Raw genomic sequence first — 19721 nt, 5'->3', positions numbered from 1 at the left:
CAACAAACACCAAATGAAAACTACGCTACTGTGAAACTTCCTAACAAATTCTGTTAATTTCAATTTTCAACTGGGGAGGTGGCAGCAAATTCTTATTATCCATCATAAACGCAGGTGTATGGGATAATTGTATTTTATAATTAAAAATACATTATTTTCAGTATAATTCTGGCTCCAAAGATGACTTCATTTGAGACTGGAAAAAGCTAGCACTGCAGGCAAAGAAACCAGAGGAGGACACACCAGCAAACAAATTATTTGTTTGAGCGGTGAAGTCATGAACTTCCTCAACAATAGACTTTAACAAAAAATAACGTGTCAAGCATTTGAGCAATTATTTTGAACAGTGAGAAGCTTCCCCATATGAAACCACAACCCCTGAACTTTTAAGGTGATCTATTTTGTGCCTTTCTCAAGTTGGCACAGAAGCATGTTTCTCATTCATCTCTGCCACACATACTTAAGTTAAAATAATATTATCATTCTCCTAGTAATGAAAGCTTCCTGAAACAGGCTCCTTCATAAGTAGTAAACGTCACCTATTTGGAAGACATTTTTGAGTTCATTTTTGAGAAAAAGAGTTCACTGAATAAACAAACTCTAGGGTAGCACAGGCCTGGGAGGAACGAGGCTCCTGAGGTAAAACTCCAGCAGATGGCCCCAAAGCAGCAGCAGCAAAGCTTTATCCCAGCGGCTCAGAAAACGTGAGCACTTGTTTTCTGTGCACACAGCAAGGGCAAAGCTGAAAATCTAGCTCCTCTTTGATCTGCATTGATGCATTTCAATGAAATTTGATGCATTTCCATGAAATGAGGAAAATCTACGTTGTTTTATTTAAGAATAGAAGTTAACACACAAAGCTAAATCCAGTCAAAAATTGTGGTTACATAAAAGGATACCAGAATTTAAACTTAAATTTTCTATGCATGTTGTTTCTATTTATCCTTCCCTCTTTCCGGCTTAAGCAATGTAAGAAAATTATGTTAATTGTAAGACACCCCCTCCCCCCCTTTTCTTTTCTTCCCATAAAAATGGAAATTTCACATTTCAAACACATGAGAATTCTTTAATGTACATTTTATTTTAGAGCAGATTTTTTTTTAAACATTAAAATATTTTGCAGTGGAAATCCTGATTCTTCCCTCCATAAGCCACTGAATATCATATACATGTGACAAAACCATGTGGTTACAGTGCTGCACAGCTTTTCAAAACAACTTTCTCCACTGTGACTAAAAAGCATCAAATGATCGTAGAAAGTATGTTAGGAAAACCATTTCCAGTGAAATGGGTCAGGAAGAGGGTGCTGCACATGTTTTATCGCATGTCATCACTCATACATTTCCAAGGTTAGCTGTGTCTAAGCCCTCTTTGGAAACTTAGGAATGATTTCTAGAAGGAGTGCAAACTAAAAGCCACGGGCTCAGAAGTAATATAGTCTGGTTAAAAATCACTTCACTCTGAAATTGGACTTGGGGCCTCTCGTGAAAATGCCCACCTTCAATTTATTCCTTCAGAAATTTCATTTCATTCATCACAGCTGAACACCAAACTGGCCTTCCTCCACCTTAAGAAAGGCACACCTGGCCCCACAGTAGCTGTGCTGATTAATGAACTTGCTATCTAAGAAAATTCAAAAAAAAAAAAAATCAGAGCAATCTTTTTATGTGGCAACAACATAAAGATGCTATCACATCGTCTAGTTCACCATCTATGTATCTTTTAGAAAAGATATTAGGCTTGGAAAGGATGTTTTTTTTTTCCACCATAAACAAACCAGTAGTTCATTAAGAGAGGAAAACCGATTCATGAAGAGCCATTTGCACCTTAGATCTGCAAGTAAATGAACACATACTAATGAGACGGAGAGACCCAGAGCTCCCAAAGTGATGAAAATAAGCACAGGAGGACACCTCTTCTGTGCTCTGCAACATACGCTGTGACAAGCTAGGTCTGGTTCCATGTGAATGAGTTTACATTAAAAGATCTCCCAATCCATTGCCTTTCCTACTTTAAGGAAATTCCACCGTGGCTCAGTTCTTTCCCCTCAACTTCTACCACCGTCTCATTTGCCAGCTGTCACCTAGTCCTACATTAAGATCTGGTACTTCAAGAATACACTGCAAACCGAGATGTTAAAGCTCTGCATAGCTTCTACCCTAACGTATTGCCAGAACTCAAAACTCAACTTCCCTTGCTCTTACAGACTGCCCTTTACCAAAGGCATGCTGTGTTATTATATTGTAAGTTTGCAGGCACACAGCACGTTGTTTGATCAGGTAACACTGAAGAGAGGGGAAAACGAATAAGGGAAAAACAAAAAACAAAACAAAAAAAGATGGCCTGATGTGCCCTGCATTAACACCATCTCTGCCTTTTCCTTTCCTGCAAACACCACAGACACATTGATTACAGGCTGAGGTTTTACCTCAGAAACAGCTGAACTACCACGTGTCAGAACACGTAGGAAGACATGCAACAAGATAGTTAGGTGTATAAACTGTAGGAAATTTGCAACTGCTGGAGGAGGCTTACAATTAGTTGCTCAAAAGCATGGGGAGAAAGTATTTGTTTGATAATTTTACTCAAAGGAATGAAAGCAGAAAGCAAGAGTTGATAATTCTCTAAGCTGGCCTGCTGACATTGAGAAAATGATAAATAGAGGGGATAAGCTGAAGGCCTTAAAACCAAAGTCACGTAGCTTATCTCTGAGACAAGCTGAAAGGGAGGGACCACTGGTAACACTAAAAGAACAGTGGCAGGGAAAACTCATCTTAAAATGAAAGTGCCTGATAGCAGCATAATGTATGGTTAAAAGCACAGCAAGGCTGGATTTCTTGAAGATACAGCAGTGACTCAAATGCAAGATGATAACTTAGATAAGTTTTATGTGCCAAAAGGGATATAGGGTGCCCCATCTCTCTTGCATCTTATACCACAAAACGCTCAAGGTATATGTGAGGATTTAAGAATCCGTATTGAAGATAAAACCCATGGTACAAGCTTGAACATCAGGGAAGAGCCGTTACCTATCACTATTTGGAAAGAAGATTGCTCGGCACTGTAGTCATGTGCTTTTTGCTTACTAAATATTTGGGGATTTCATTAACAAATGGCTGAAAAACACCATTCTCATACAAATGCAGTTTTACCTGTAGCTGCACACTTCAGAAAGAGAATGCGACCAACTCAAGTCATTTCAGTGTATGACAATATAGCATTCCAAGTTTTTATACCATCAGGCCGAAATGATATAGAATAATTAGCTTTTGTCACGTCTACTCAGAACGAAGTTCAAGGCTCAGATTCGTTGCGTGTTGAAGGACAGAAAGAAATCAGGTCTAAGGACTTCAGTCATACCATTCGTTGCATTGCAGATCAAGCTTTACAGGATGTTACTGAATACCTCTAAAATCATAGTTCAAATTCTGCCACAGTCAACTTGTCTCAGTTCCATGAATCAGCGTTTATGGATCAGTGCCATGAATCAGTGTCCCAAGTCAAAATTTGTCTGTCCTTAGCTACGTCCCTCCAGTCTAAGAAAGCAAGGGACAACTGTTTGCTGGAACTGCATAAAGCCTGAACGGGAAACCACAACACAGCCACGTGCAGGCGTACGCTTACATTTTTATATCACGTTTCCTTTAAAAGATGAGATTACCCTACCCTCTGAAATCACAGAATGTTCTTGAAGTTTTATCTCTTGTGGTCTATCATCACATCACCCTGAACATGCCTGCTCCCTCCCATTGTGGAAATTAGGGTCAGGCCCAGTAACTGTTTGGATGGGAGACAGCTGGCGAACACCAGGTATCATAGGCTCCCAAGGCACAGCTGGAGTTGATACTTGGACACAATGTCAAACTAGTGCATTAGTAGTAAAAAACTAACCAAGAGTAGTGCAGGCTTACTCTCAACAAAGGGTGTGATCCAATGGCAGCAGAGAAAAGCATGGCTGAGGTACTCTCTGCCCTCGTTGCCGCAGCCTCCACCAGCTAGGTCTCCCAGGCCTCTCTGATTATTTGCAGAGTTTAAGGAGGACACAGACTACCAGGAGGAAACCAGGGTTAAGTTGGGGATGCCTTGAGAGCTCATCCCATACAAGAGTACGGCACCAGACAGGTTGCATCCAGGAGTGCTGAGGGAGTTGGGCTATGGCGTACTGAAGCTACTTTGCTTCTCTGAAGGGTAATGGAGAAGGGGTAGAAGGACCCTGACAAATGGAGAGAGGTTGATCCCATCTTCTGAACAGCTACAGAAGCATACAGCTGAGATTTCTTTCTATGCAACAGCTAGAGCTCAAAGTCACAGCTTGCATCACTGTTTGCAGTGTCCTGCTCTACTTCTACAGCAAAAACTGACACAAATTGAAAGGACCCTCAATGGACTACTGGAAGCTACCCTCAGAAGTTATATCCACTGAGCCACAGACACAAGGGCAAGAAGCCAACAATGGAGCAATCAGGAAAAAGGAAATCCCTTGCATCATAAGATTCATCTGCCTGAAACCATCTGGAAATTGACTCTTCAGGATATAAAGTTCACAGCATATTTTCTGAAGAATGCCAGCAAGAAAGACTCACAAGTTTCCTGGGCTTTGACCCAGAAGACCCTCAAACATCCTTCCCTGGCTTGACACAGTTCAGAGGAAGACTTAAGTGAGAAGGAAAAATTTTCCATACTTAGACAGACAGCCCCTCATCCTTCTCTAACCAGTCTCATTCCATTTATTTCTTTCCAAGAGGATGAAAACCTGTTGTTTCATCCCTGGGGCGATGCAGTTAACCCAAAAACTCAGGGAGAAAGTTACAACAGTCACCCTCTTCGAAGCAGAGCTTTGGAGGAACACTATGAGCAACTTCCCAGCCTGCACCCATTCAGAAGGCCAGCCGTCCCTGCCTGCCTGCCTGGAGTACGCCTGTTTGCATTCGGAGAACTCTAAATCCTACAAGCATGAAAGACTGAAGATGCCGTTAGGACTTTGAGACTCACATTACCTTTTTCCATAGGGTTTGGAGGCTGGAAACGTGACTTCTGTTTCTACCAGTAGATAAATCCTTGCAGGAATGAGTCCATTAGATTCAGTATAAGAAATAAAGCTATTGGTGTTTCTATCTTTGTCCAGAAGCTCAATGAAAATACAGCAGGAAGTGATAATTCTCACTCCCCCATTCTTCCTGTGTGAAACAGTATTTGTCAGGCCTCACAGGGGCCAGGAAAAAAGAAATGCAGAAAAAAAGTCTGCATGAACTTTGTAGGAAATGGATCTTTATTTTTTTTTTTTTCCCATTAAGAAAGGCATCATTTACTGATGGCAACCCATCACAATAGCTGGCACACTTAAGTTTAGGAGTAAATAAGTAAATTCAGAACATACGTTTACAAATTAAACCTCACTTCAGACCAAAGTAAACGAAGTCAACATAACATGCTTTAACCAACTTGTCTTGCAAAGCACCCAAACAGGTATGCTGATAAAAAAAGATTTATCTGGTGGCACATGGTGGTTAAAAATTGCATTGAGAATTTCCTATCTAGCAGTAATTCTTCCAGAGAAGAAAACCATATACAGCCTTGTATACTGTCACATCTTGAACGTTCAACACAAGCCTTTAGCAGCAGTAGCTACCAAGGCGTTTAAATGGCAGGCTCCCAGTGACTGCCTCTGTCATGTTTTTAGTTGCCCCACCATGCACAGCAACAAAATCCTACCCAAGATCCTACCAATATTCAGAAAGGAAGTGTACAACATGGAGATATTGGGAAGTTTGCAGTGCATTTTGAATTTTAATTTGCTAAGAGATTATTATTATTTTTTTTTTTTTTAGAATTAGAAAGTCTTCAAGACAGGTAAAAAAATGCATATATAGTCCAAGGAGATTCCTTGGAATGTTCATTGTTTGGTATCTCTAGAAACAACATCCAGTACATCTGGGAAATTATTGGAGCCTTCAGGTAATCAAAATAATTTTGTTTAGTTTTGGATCTGCCTTTCACTTTTTGGTGTTTATTCAATCTCTTAAACTAAACTAAATTCATTACACTTTTGATTTTAGATCAAATGGAGAGCCAAATGCTCAACAGCATTCATGAGTTCAAAGGGAGGTCTTCTCAACTAACCAGCTGCAAAGACACTGCTTAATTAGTGGCTCAGAGAAGAATGGACTCAAATACACGCTGATAAACCACAGTTACAAACAGAAAGATGACAGCAACCATACATCATTCCCCTGAATACTGGCAGCTGTAGTAGGCTCTTCAGTTTACAGATGCAAATGGCAAATAGCTAAAGGCACAACTTATTTATATGGGGAAAATGGCCAAAACACCCCTCCAGTCCCACAGAGCAGCGTAATACAACAGCATGTCCCTTTGCTGAACAGTACACATCATTACTCCTCCTAGGTACATCGACAGCACTCAATAACAATCCAGTTTAGATGAGCACACACCAGATGAACAACTCGTCCTATCATCACATGCTATTGTTCACACACAAGATTTCTTCCTAACGCTGCTTAAATACACAACATGGAAACTCTTGACGCAAACGTCCTTTGTTTCTTCTGCAAGAGATTTGTAACATTAACTCATTAACTATAAATATTTAAAGTGCAACTCATAACATTGTTTTTCCTAGACCACTATGCTCCTGTTATTAAGGTGCCGCTTTCAAACTTGTGTTTTATCTGAATGGCTTTTTACCAGCAGTTCCCAAATAAGGCAAGGAAGCAAGCCCAATGCGTCCAAGGTCACTGCTTGTATGTCAGATTGCACTGATGGTTATAACTGTTGTGGTTTTCCACCTTGAGAGAGCAGGAAGCTAAAGGTCTTCTGGGTAATCAAATGCACATGTAGAAACAATAAAATACACCCATAAAAAAATGAGTGCCAAGCTTATTAACACAGTCTTTTGCAGAAATGGCAGCCAGCGCCAAGTGTTCTGTCTTAGACACCTTTTGCCTGAATTTATTTTAATTTTATAATTAGTACAGAAGTATTTGAAATGTGTGACTGTTATAGGCACACATTGCTGTCTCCCCCCTCCTTTCTGGTATATTGTTTAACACACGACACAAGATGGGCAACAAAGGCTACTTTTTGTGCATAACATCTGCTAAACAGAAGGTGCTATGAGTAGGTTATTCTGAAAAACAGGCCAAACACCTTGTTGCTGCTTTCATAAAAACAAACAAACAAAACAAACAAACAAACAAAAAAACACTTATAAACTATAAATCACTTGCAACAACGGGGACATGAGCAAGTGCAAAGACACCACTGAACTAAACATCCTAAAAGCACACCCAGATCACCTCCTCTGAAGATCTCAGTAGTCTAAGCAAAGAGGAGAGTCAGGCAGAGGTCTAGAAGGCAGCAACACTATTTGCTAGGGAACAGTGGGATGTCTGGGTGCCAGCAGGTCCTCTTCTAGGCATCCCAGGTGAGAAGTAACAACAATGGACTTGAATAATAACACAGGCTTAGAAATAAAACATTTAACATCAAACTTCTTTCAGGAAGCCATGAGGGTTTGATAATGCATGTTATCCTAACAAATTGTTCCAAATATATTCAAAAAACACACAAAGTTTCTGTAGTTTTAGTCATTCCTGGGGAGGGTTTTTTTGTTTGCTTTTGTCTTGGCGGTGGTTTTTACTTCATTAGTTGACAGATACAAAACTGTAACTTCAAACGGATACTCAAAGTACTTGAAAGAGAGAACACATGCATACATGCATGTCACTTACTGAAGGATGACTTTTCACTTTATTTGTGCTGTTAAATAATTGTCCTTTGAATTTGTGATCCTTAGCATGCATTTCTTTTCAAAATTAAAAGTTTCTCATTTCAAACTCAGATTTTAATTAATCATTATTTGGTAATTATTCTTTTAATTTGCCTGGTTTGGGGAGTCTTAAGGTATACATGGATTATAATTTTAGTCATCTAATGAAACAGTTTGGGGGAAAGACGCTTTCTTGCTTTATTTTTTTTTAGTCCTCCTTTTACAAGTGTCACTTGCTTCAGTAATGTAGGAAAAAGCCAATGATTTCTTGAACTTGGAACACGTTGTTCTTGGAGGTCTGATCATGAGGCACGGGCTGCTACCATTTCTGTTTGCTTTTCATTTTCTCTTTCAAACTACCCTTCCCCAAAAGAAAAATAGGCATTAAAAAAAGGGAACAAAATGTAGGCCAAACATAATTTAGTCCTCTCAACGTTAGTCTTGCATTACTTTGGAGAAAAATACTTTTCAACATTTTGAGTCAGTTCTCGCAGAGAGCAAGATTGTCTTCACAAGAGACTCACTGGGATATTCTGGCTCTGAGTATCTGAAGCAAACATAACAATAGCTATTCAGCCTAGATTACTTCAATGGTTTTCCTCCTCCCTCCAACTTTGTCACCTCAGCTATTGTAGACCCTGAAATTAGATCCAAACATAGCTGCTTCCCATCACCCCATGGGAAAAATAAATTAAGCCTGAAGGTTATACAATGACAGGTAACTTTCAACGTTGTAACTGTCAAAATTTAAATCAACAACATTAATGATTTTTTCAAGTCCCAGTGCCACCTGACAAGAAAAATCAACACATAGTAATATCACAACGTTCTAAATTATTTAGTATATACACTAGAGAAGTCAGAGGTAATTGTAACACTTAGGTACTTTCCTGTATCAGCTGTAATGCTGAGTGGTGAATATAAAGGCAAGTTTTTTTTGGGGGGTAAGATTTTTTTATTTTTAAAATATTTTCAAGTATTTGGGGGTTGGTTTTCCTTTGGTTTGGTTTATTGGTTGGTTTATTGTTGTGTTTTTTATTATTATTATGTAAAAAGTTACATAGGGTGGTGGTGTGATTTAACCCGGGAGGCAGCTAAGCACCGTATAGCCATTTGCTTATTTCCCCCCAGAGTTGGATGGGGGAGAGAATAAACAAAGATTAAGAAAAAATATAAGAGAGAATTTGTGGGTTAAGATGAGGACAGCTTAAGAAGGAAAAAAAATAATAATAATAATAATTAAAATAAGCAGTAAACAGCACAATTGCTCACCATCAGCCAACTGGTGCCCAGCCAGTTCCCAAGCAATGGCATACCCCCAGCCAGCTCCCTTCACCTTATCACCAAGCAAAACGCCCTGTGGTGGGGGACATCCCTTTGGTCCCATTGGGTCAGCGGTCCTGGCTCTGTCCCCTCCCAGCTCCCACTGCACCCTAGGCCTCTTGCTGGCCACGCAGCACAAGAAGCTGCAAAATCCTCGACTTGGTTTCAGCAGACATCAATATGTAATCGCCATCAGTTTGCACATATGCATGTCTGAAACAACCATAAGTTCATTGTCATCACTGCCTCAGGTTTTGTTCATCTAAAAGCACAGCAGGAACTAAACTGTCACTAAGCCTGGTTCCCTGGTCCCTGTTCATGCTGGGGATCACAGTGGATACAGCTTAGAGAACTGCAGATTTCTGGATCTGATCCTCGACTCAGCTGAGACATTCTCAAGTAAAATATTTGGAAAACATCTCTCCAAGCGCACAGCACAGAGTATGCACATTGGGTTCCCCATACATTTTGGTTTGGCCCCAAAGGAAGCGTATTGCATTCTCTTCCTTCTGGGCATCTTCTTTCAAACAAAGTGAAGGAAAGGTTCCCGCAGGGACTCATAGCCTATTTTCACACAGGAGGAGCTGGCAGCAGCACTACAGGTGCGTACCTGGTTCTTACACTGACAGACAGCTCAGGCCAAGGCTCTGCAACAAAATCCATGAGGCACCACTACAGTTCTGATTCAGGCAGCTCAAGAATTTGGAAAAAGATTCCTTTGGATTTTAAGGTTCTGCCTGATGCAGACAGCAAAGCATACTTTGGCTGAAGATGCTTTCCAGTATTTTTTTAGAGTGAAGGGAAGAAGACCAGTCCTATAAAGAAGAGTTTCACTGCAATTAGATGAAAATTGTCTGCATATGCAACGTTTGTGAGGTAGCACAGAAATTTAGAGCACTGAATTCAACTTGAATTAAGGATACTCTACACCATCCAGCAAGAAGTTACCCAGGTAAGTCTGATATATAGATATATTACATTTCTATATATTTTTAAGGTTTGATTATTTGCTGAAACCTCGGACTTACTAGAGAGATGGTTCCTGCCAGCTGCTTGGAAACTTTGTGGTAATTGTGAATTCATAAAAGCCTTGGTCACGCACCTGGTGTCACAGCTTTAAGGATTACATAAGGCAGCAGCCAGCCATCCTCAGGTGGGGTAGAACTCCATTCACCATATACCAAGGAGGTTTTCCAAGGTTTTGCACTGCTGCTTCAATCTCTAGCCACACACTAACACAGGCTTTCCATGCTGTGGAAACAGATCAAGATGGTAAAGGAACCAGGATAAACTGCAGTAAGGGATGGGGGGAGAGCTTGTTATCTGGCCAATTTGTAGCACAAGAGTAACAACTTTTGAGAGAGCTTTAAGTGCTCTTCAAAGATATCGACACTTAATATTCTTCCTGTTTGGTTAACTTCACCCTGCCACTGAAAACATACTTCTGTTCATCTTCACTGCTTTAGCCAGCATCATACAAAGCTCCATCCCATCCTTTTGCACCTCTCCGCGCCTTTCCACCTCCTCTTGCTTTCCCTAAGACACATCTCACAGACCAAACCTGCAAGCCCACATAGAAAGTACAAAGGTCAAGAAGTCAGGAAGCAGATCAAAGTGCTTCTCAAATAGCAAAGCGTCTTTGAGGACTTTCTGAATGAACACTCATTTGTTAGGAACAGATGCAATGGCTTTTGTTTGATAATAGCTGCCTCACAAGTGTCTGTAGATCAACTGTGCTCAGAACAGATTACAGAGCATCTCATACCAGAATAGATCTGCAAAGGTGAAGTCTTGGTGCCTTTCAAAAGGTGCCTAAATTCATCTAACTCATCTTCAGACTGTACACCTAGCTATTTATAGCTAAGACTACCATACCTTCTGCAAAGCACGCATTTTGTGAACTCCCAGCAAGTCCCCAGTTGGGTATGTAGATATTTGCATCACATTCAGAGTTAGATATTTTTCCGATGTATAAACAGGGCATGTAGTAAGCAATATAGTTGGCTCTTCAGATTTCAGTTGGACACTAGAGTTTACAAGCAGTTCGGAAAGTATTTGGTTGCCAAGCTGTTAGCACTACAGAATTGCTATGCTGGTTACCTGTACAGTAATTACACAGCAGAGATCTGGCACCTTTATTAAAAAGCCACTCCTGTTTTTATGAGTAACAGGAACTGCTTGCTTCAAACAAAAATGCAAATCCATTCCTTGGCTAGAATTGTGAATGCTTAGACAGATTTTGCTCAGAAGCGTAAACATTTGCTATTTGGTATCAGAAAAATAACAAATACAAGGAAACGTCTCAAGAAGAATCCAGATGAGAAGTGAAAAAATACAAAAGACTGTTAAATCTCGTCTTCTCCTATCCATTTAAGCCAAGGGGGCAGCATGGCAGTGCTGCAGAGCGCTCTGAACTAGCAGACGAACTGGTAACTATTTGAAAATAGCTCCTTTCCAAATCCTGCTTCTGTTTAAGCAAGCAGTGGCACAGGTAGCCAGCCAGCAATCGCTTGGCTATACATTATTCCAGCAGAAGTGCTCCTCATGAGAAGCTAACTGAAGAGGCATCAATGGTTCAGCATTTCATAAGGCAAGGCAGTTTCACCTACCAAATTCCTCATGCAGGAGAAAAAAAATCCTGGCAACTGGCAGTCACAAGGAAGAGCAGTTTCCTTCCACTTTAAATGTGGAGAGTTTAACAAAGTAAACAACTGCTCTAGCTTCTCCCTACTGCTTTTTCCTAATCTAATACACAGCTACCCTACGAGAGCCCTAAGAAGCGAGGGACACACACATGCAAAATCAGAAACAAAAATACTGAAGAAAAAAAGAAAGAACTACAAGTGAAGACAGATATGCATACAAAGAAAGGAAATGGAGAAATTATGTTTGAATGCTACCTCAAATGTCAGACTTTGAAAGAGCACATTAAGAGGCATATAAATTTATAGAAGACGTAATTGCATCTCTTCTCCTCATGTGTGGCATCAAAATAAAGATGCACTTGTTATCACTTTTGGGAGATGCTACAAGGACAGCTACAGCAATTTCTTCACTTTCCTCGATTCCTCTACGTGTCTTTTGGTAAATGACAGCTGCAAACAACCAGTTGCCTTGTACAGCTCAACAGAAAGCATACAGCATTAAATGCAAACAGCTTTAGCCACACTCATGCTCCTAGAACTGCTTATTTCTGTATAAGCCTCATTTAAAGGCTTCCAAAGCTGCTGGAGAGACCGAGGGAACACAACTCTCATTTCAAGTCAGTGAGGGAGGTTCCAACATATCTTCCCTAGCCATGCGTGAAAATCCCACCTACATACCATGCTGATTACTCTGGGACATAGCTGCTATTTAAGGGGTACTGCTGAGATCAGAGAAGTGGTATCCATTGCAGCTACTCCTGATTAGCTAACTGCTGTCAATCTGCCTCCTCGGTGGCTGCCATCAAGTTACACTTCATTTTCATATCAGCTTCTTCTTTGAAAGCTGTGGTTGTAGTCATTTTCAAACTAAGACCCAATTATTATTTTATTTCAAAGCAGTTCAGGAATATTTTTAACTGCATTTAAAATGCTTGTTTGAGTATTTCAAAAACCTGTACATGTACCAGTTTCTACTGCTGCAGCTGCATACTCACATAGACTTTGGTGCCAGTTCAAATCCAGCAAGATGACTTCCAAAAAAAGTAAATTTGTCCCTCATGAGCAAAAACATCTATACACACAGATGCAATTGCTCAGTTAATTTACATCTGGCATATTTCCCTAAAGGGGGTGTGAATTTTGGTTTTTAAGTCTGTGGCATATATAGAGAACCATACAGCAAACTTTTACCAAAGTTTGTTTGTAAATAAATGCATAAGCATTAATGTAGTATTTAGAAGTGTAATATAGGATGATTAGGTAATACAGAACTTGGTTTCAGCAGCAATGCAAAGTTACTACAGTAAAGTAGCAACAGGTCTTTCCTAGCAAAATATATTTCACTAGATAAAGTTACAAAAAACAACTAGAACCCTATACCTAAACATTGCACTATGCACCTCCAATCAATCTTCCCTTGCAAGTCCATTTTACATTTCTTTACCTGTTGAATTCAATTGTGCAACCTGAGCTCTTCCTGAAAACAAAGTATTTCTGTTGAATTCAGCAGACCATTGCTTGCCAGAAACATATCTCCAACACACAACGTAAAACAAAGTTGCTAATACCAGATGACGCTAAACAAACAGCAGCTCTCCACTGCCTAGCAATTAAAATTGATAAGAAGCCTGTGTTCTTCAGGACTCCTTTTCAACTCTAACAGTAAGCTCTGGAATTGCCAGCCGCTGAAGGTTTTTATGACTTTGCTTTTTATGAATGCATGGCCTAAGAGGAGATAAGTGCTTTTGTGCACTTGGCTGGTGTTTGCCCATGATCAAGACTGTTGAATGGGCGTTTATTGCCACAAAAGATGCCAACAGCACCCCAAGGACAGACTGAGACATTCCAGCACCTGTCAGAGAGGTGCCAACTTCCCACTAAATCAAACAGCGCTGTGATTTCACAGAGCCACAGCAGCGCCAATAACAACTTCAGACTTGATGCCAGTCCAACAGAGCAGTCGGACTGTAGTAGTCACTACAGCTGGAGCAGGCACCCTACGATTTCACATTTGCTCATGGGCCAGCAATGAAAGAGCAAACCTTACCTGTGACCAGGTGTTGGTCACTCCCCAATTACTAACTGTATTAACACATCTCCTGGGGTACAGAAAGCAGACTGCTCTAAAGCACTAGTGCAATAGAGTGGGAGGAGAACGGAAGCACAAAACGGCTGCCTGTTTGTATTTTCACTGTACGTCAGCACACGAGTTTAAAGGCTGTGTCTGCTCAGTCAGGTGCAGAGCCAGCTTTGGGCCCCCCAGCCTGCCCCTCAGAGGCTTTGCTAGCACAGGTTCACTCCTGCCCCTCGTGGCTGTCCAGCTTTTGTGCCAGAACCAACTCACGACCTGCCAGCTGGTACTAGGACAGGGTTTGCAGATATGTTCCTCTACCTCCTTGCTTACCAAAGCTTTATCCAGCCTGATCTAGCAGTCACAACTTAAATGTAATCCACATTTGAGGTTAAGAGAGCAGCAGAGACGCGTCTTTTAAAACCAGCTGGACTAGAATCAAACTTCTTAGGGATACAAAGTAGAGAGCACTACAGCCAGTAAATCTCATTGCTTCATTCAGGTCCACAGGGTGTTGGTAGAGCTTGTCTTTTCCTCTCCTCTTCAGTAAACAAAGTGCAATGAAGCTGCCAGCAAAGCTGACCCGAGAGGAATTGCGAGGAAGGACCAAGCTTACAGGCATTCTTTCTTCCTTAATGGCCAGGCTATTTTTCTCCATTTCATTCCATGCATTTAAACTGATTTCAGCTCATTAATGTGAAGACATTGCATTTACACTTTAGGAATGAAAGCCTTTATTGTCTGACTTTCCCATGGCTATTTTATCTTCCTCGCACTGCAACAGCAACACTTCCCTTACAGCTACCCTGTAAAAAACCTTTATTCTGCCCTACGTGTATCATTAAGTACATGGAAGAACTGGGAAAAGCAAAGAAACTACTTTCACTACTGTGGCCTCTCGTAACCATATAGGAAAAACACTTCAAAAGACAAGCCCTGTAATTCTGGTTATTTTTACAAGGTAGGTGCTAATCCCTGTGGTGCAGCCAAATTTTATCCTGGTTAATCATTTACTGCCGGTGGAGCATTTTACTCCCATTGGATTTAATTTCTGCCTGCAGTTCCTGTCCTAAACTTGCACAATTTTCCCATGGCCACAGTGGCTGAAATCCAGCAGAAGACAAAGTCTCTTCCGCACACCACAGGATTAGAGCTTTTGGGAGGCATGCAAGGCACAGTACAAATAGACAATGACAGCTAGGGCTGCTTAAACAGATGTGGTGTTTGAGAGATTCCAATGAACACCCAGAGCACCTAATTTTAACCACATAGAAGCACCAGCACATTGTATTTGCTGGCAGGGTGGAATTATGGACTATGCGAGCCACAGATAAACGTGGCTGTATCTTTCTAACATCACAAGGCTTTCTTCTTTTTTTTTTCCCCCTTCCTTCTGAAGCCGCATTTGTACTGAAGCCAGGTGCCGCCAATAAACATCACAGCTAATGGCAGCTGATGGATTGGCTCAAGCTCCCTATTACTGGGTTTTGGATTATTAAGTAAGCAAGTTTAAATTAAGCTGTATTGATATATATTTTTCTTCTAAACAAGTGTCAATTGAAACATAAGGAACTCATAACATGTTTAACAGAGGAGGTAGCATTGATAAAAGCAAACTGGAGGCATGACAATTTATTTTTAGGATCAGTTGAACTATCACCACAATGTGTAAAACTTGGGTATGTTATGCTTTAAATCTAAATCGTATGTTTTAAATTGTCATTTGTAGAAAAAATAGAATGATGGTCTCGATCTACATTGCAAAGTTTTCACAAAGCACTTGGTAATACAGCACCTAGGTGCAAGTATTACAAAAACACACTGGAGCATCACGTAACTTATTGTCAACTGAATCTCCAAATGTGCAAGGAACCAGAACAAAAATTATTTTGGCATGCTTCAGCTGGAGTAGCAGATATTTTTTTTAAATTAAGTATCTGGATGAGATTTTTGCTGCCTTCTCCCTAAGAAGGATTTCATTGATAAAATGAAAGGCAAGTCAGGGGCCACATCAATTAACCTTGGTGACTGGGCAGGAGTCAGGGCAATTCTGTCAGCTGTTCACCTATTATAACACAACTCTTGATGCTGGGGAGCCACTGTTGACAATCCCATTAACCAGATGATTTTCAGAGGTACAATTACTACTGTTAATATCTCAGACATGGCTCATGGAAACAGAAAGCCTGAATGAGCCTTAAAACAATAGTCACATACCATCTTGAAGCAAAAGCACACTACTCAAAACAACCTGCTGGTAGAACAAGGCTCAAAGGCTGAGACACAGAATACTCTTCTTACCGATCTTCAAGGGCATAGCTGTCACCCGTCACTTGTGGATGAGATCATTCAGCTTTGTTAAGATCCTAGATGGGTAGACACCTCCTTGCGTGCTGAAACCAGAAAGTTCTTGCAAGAAAATTCCTTGTCCCTAAGACACAGGAGAACCTATCCAACAGCACACCCAGGTGGGTGTCTACCTCTCATTATGGAGAGAGAGACTGGAAATAGGGTGAGGAGGGAAAGGAGAAAGAACGAGTGCACTCTGCAAATGACAGAAGTGTAGCAAATGCTTTCTGGCAGCTCTGGTCAAGATCCAGGCATCTGAGAATTGCTGTCAAGGATAATAAACTAGGCCATTCTCAAATAGCTGGGAAACTATAAGATAGAAAAACAAAAACAACAAAGAAGTAGAAAGCAGTAATGAACAACTCAGACCCAACTTCATGCATGTTGCTGGGTGGAGGTTAGTTCTAACATGCAAGATGCTCTCAAGATGTCCCCATAGTGGGACTGAGGTACAGATCCACTTCCTAAAAGACACCCAAACATGCAAGGTATTCCCTTCAGCAACAAGGCTGTCACTGCTTAACGATTAAGATGCCAAGAGAGTACTAAAAGGAGACATCTCCTTTGAAACCCTGACACAACTGTCACTTTTCTTAGCTATATGAGAAAAGCCACCCACCCACAATCTGCTAGATCTCTATGAGCTGCTAGTTGTTAAATCAACCTGTAAATTCAGACATGGTATATTCAACTAACATTTATGATGCACACAGTTCATCCCAGAGATCTTTGCTGGTTTCAGTAGCAAGACGAAACAAACTGAATGGGAAAGGACCCATTCTTGTTACCACAACATTAAAGTCTCAGAAGTTGACTCCATCTTACTGCAAGTGCATAGGCAGGATCAACAGTGGAAGCACCTAAATAGCACATGTCCCTTGTGTATCCTAAAGCCCCCAGAATCAAAGGAATTTGGATATCACAGGGACCAGAAGAATACCTGCAGAGATACCATCAACAGCAGAGATGAAGGCGTGTTAAACACCTTCCCCAAAAAATGAAAGGGAGTTTTGGATTGAAGCAGGCTGAAAAGTGAAAATGTACATCAGAGGTAGAAACAGAACGGCCGGAGCATCAAGCCACCATGTTATACACACGTGCCAAACGCAGGGGAACTCAAATGTCACTAGGTAAATTGCCTGATCCCCAGTACCTGGACATATTCCTTTCCAGTATGAATGCAGAGTCCTGAACAGCTGTCCCACAGCAGGATCAACTATGCCTAGATGAACCCTGAGAAATATTTGTCTTGCCTGTGCTTAAAGCCTTCCAGGGAGGATATCCTACCGCCTTCCCAGAAAATGCAATTCATTACTGCAACATCCCTTCCCTGAGACAGTTTCACCTTAAACGAGAAATACAGATTGTGCTATAAAGATCATTATGTCTCACCTAAATTTTTGGAGGGATTTTTTTTGAAGTCACCCACCTTACACTCTTCTACTGCCGTTCTTCACAGTAAGACATCTTTCTTCAGGTCATGATACCATGCCTTCTAACTCTTGGGGGCTCTTATTCTCCCCTGGACAATTTTTTTTTTCAGTTGATGCACACATTTGTGGAAGTACATTACTCTCAATTTCTATTTCCTATTCACACAGAGCCAATTCCATCAGAAAACCATTCTCGCAAGTAAACAAGAGTAGTATTAAGAGTCTGATAAAAGGTATATGATAACTACTTTTCCCCTAGCCTCAAGCCCTTTTATTCCATCACAGCCTGAAATTAAATTGACAAATAACTGCACTTTGCCTAATCCATGTTGACTGCTAACATAAGTTGTATAAAGGAACAAACTGATTTCCCCTGAGCACTTAGAAATAGCTGGATTAGTTGCTGGTTTCTAGCAGGATCTCTCAAGAGAAGAATCAGATGGCAGTTTGCATAGAGTATTTCACTAATAACAGACACAGACCACACAGAGGCTGATTGAAATGAACACTGCTTGAAGAGGAAGGCTTTTGACATGAAGCTTTACTCAGAAAAAGGAGACTGCCTCAGCAGTAACCAACAGCTAGTAACAAAACCTGCTTGAATGTTATCTACGCTACTTTATGAGAGTAATCAGTACACTGATGTCCCTTCACTCTCACAGACACTATCCATTCAAACTTTCTACAGAGATTATGGTTTTCATCACATTTTCCCACAGCCTGCTCAATTTTTCAGTCTCACTCCCCACAGTGAGAACTAACAAGTGAAGCTTCTACACTGAAGCCACAAAAAGAGACTGCCACAGAAGTAATCAAGATAATCACATAAGAGAATTTCACTAAGTGCAACAAGCAACTGACATGCCCAAGGGCTAAAATTAAGACAGTGCAGCTACAGTCTTGCATTAACAAACTCTGAAGGCCTTGCTTTCATCCTCACCATTCTCACAGCATTTTCCTAATTTCTGCAGTTAGAATACAGAGTTAACCATATAGGATCATGTCATATCAGCAACTAAAAGCTAGAAAGAGATGTCTTGAATGAACAAAACAAAGGCATACAAGAGGACTGCTCACAGCTCACTGTCTGTCAGACTTTATATACAGCTGAAACAGGGAGCTGGGACCATTTAGCACTAGGATGTTGGATGTTGTTTCTCTGTTGACAGAGAAAACACCAAGAGAACAGGTCTATTTTGTGTGAAGTGCCGAGATAATGCATTATCAATACTTTCTGGGTCACTGATAAGATAACAGCACATAATCACATGCAGTTTACTAACACTACGGGATAAAGCAATGCACTTATTTATTCACTCATTGTCAGGTTTGAACACATTTAAGTGTCTACTAGACAGTACTGAATAACTAACAAACCGAATATTCCCAAGCAGATCTATTTAGGAAAAATTTGTTTTGCTGGGAAAGGGATAGCTATTGCAGAAACAAACATACCCTTGGGAATGCAACTCCTTTCTTTGCATTAGGAAGATGCCTTCACCACAGTCTGCAGCCTTGGTCGTACAAGGACAAGGAAAGCCTTGATCTTTGCCACCAGCGCCATGCCTCTGCTATTAAACTTCATATCTTTGGAGAGCTTACAGGGAAGTCACCTGATGGAAGCTTCCTATTGTGATTTACATTCTGTTCTCAAACTATGACCCAATTTTGCTTTCCTATCCACAAAAAAAAATATGTAATATTTACACTGGAAGGAAAAAATGCTGTTAAAAATGTGAAAAAAGTTGAATGCATCCCCAAGACTTCAGGGAGCACATTTGCAGAAGAAACCAGTGAGTTCAGAGTTTTATATTCAGAGACTTCACTGGATTTAAAAACCTATAACCCAATTTTTCTCACCCTCTCACCTGTGGTTGTGTATGTGACTCCTGCAATTTAACATATTTATCACAGACCAGAGATAACAGCCACATGGACAAAGTAAAAGTCCATACAGCACTAACACTATAAGATGCTTAGAGCTTTCAGAAAAAAATAAAGTTATTTTACGTACACTAATTTTTATTAGAGTTCTACACATCCTATGAACCACGTCTGACAAGTCCTTTTAATTGCTCTAATTTCTGAGATGTGTACACATACAGTTTTCT

At 40.6% G+C, this 19721-nt stretch overlaps 1 protein-coding gene across 9 annotated transcripts in view; it reads right to left on the bottom strand.

Annotated features, from left to right (window-relative positions):
• The window catches only part of KCNQ1 (potassium voltage-gated channel subfamily Q member 1), a 397025-nt gene that overhangs the window by 314803 nt on the left and 62501 nt on the right, over positions 1-19721 (bottom strand). The window contains exon 1 of one of the 9 annotated variants that reach the window (XM_035328502.1): positions 9723-9833. The exons of 7 other annotated variants lie outside the window; for them this stretch is intronic. In XM_035328502.1, the coding sequence (XP_035184393.1) occupies positions 9723-9775 (53 nt within the window). In that variant the 5' untranslated portion in view covers positions 9776-9833. Of the gene's footprint in view, positions 1-1498; positions 1620-9722; positions 9834-19721 lie in introns of those variants that run through there. One more of the 9 variants, XM_035328506.1, reaches the window with a different exon arrangement.

This window comes from Oxyura jamaicensis, chromosome 5, assembly GCF_011077185.1.
Source record: "Oxyura jamaicensis isolate SHBP4307 breed ruddy duck chromosome 5, BPBGC_Ojam_1.0, whole genome shotgun sequence".
Taxonomy (NCBI): Eukaryota; Metazoa; Chordata; class Aves; order Anseriformes; family Anatidae; genus Oxyura; species Oxyura jamaicensis.
The sequence above is the reverse complement of the archived record's forward strand: the minus strand, read 5'-3'. Positions and strand labels throughout refer to the sequence as shown.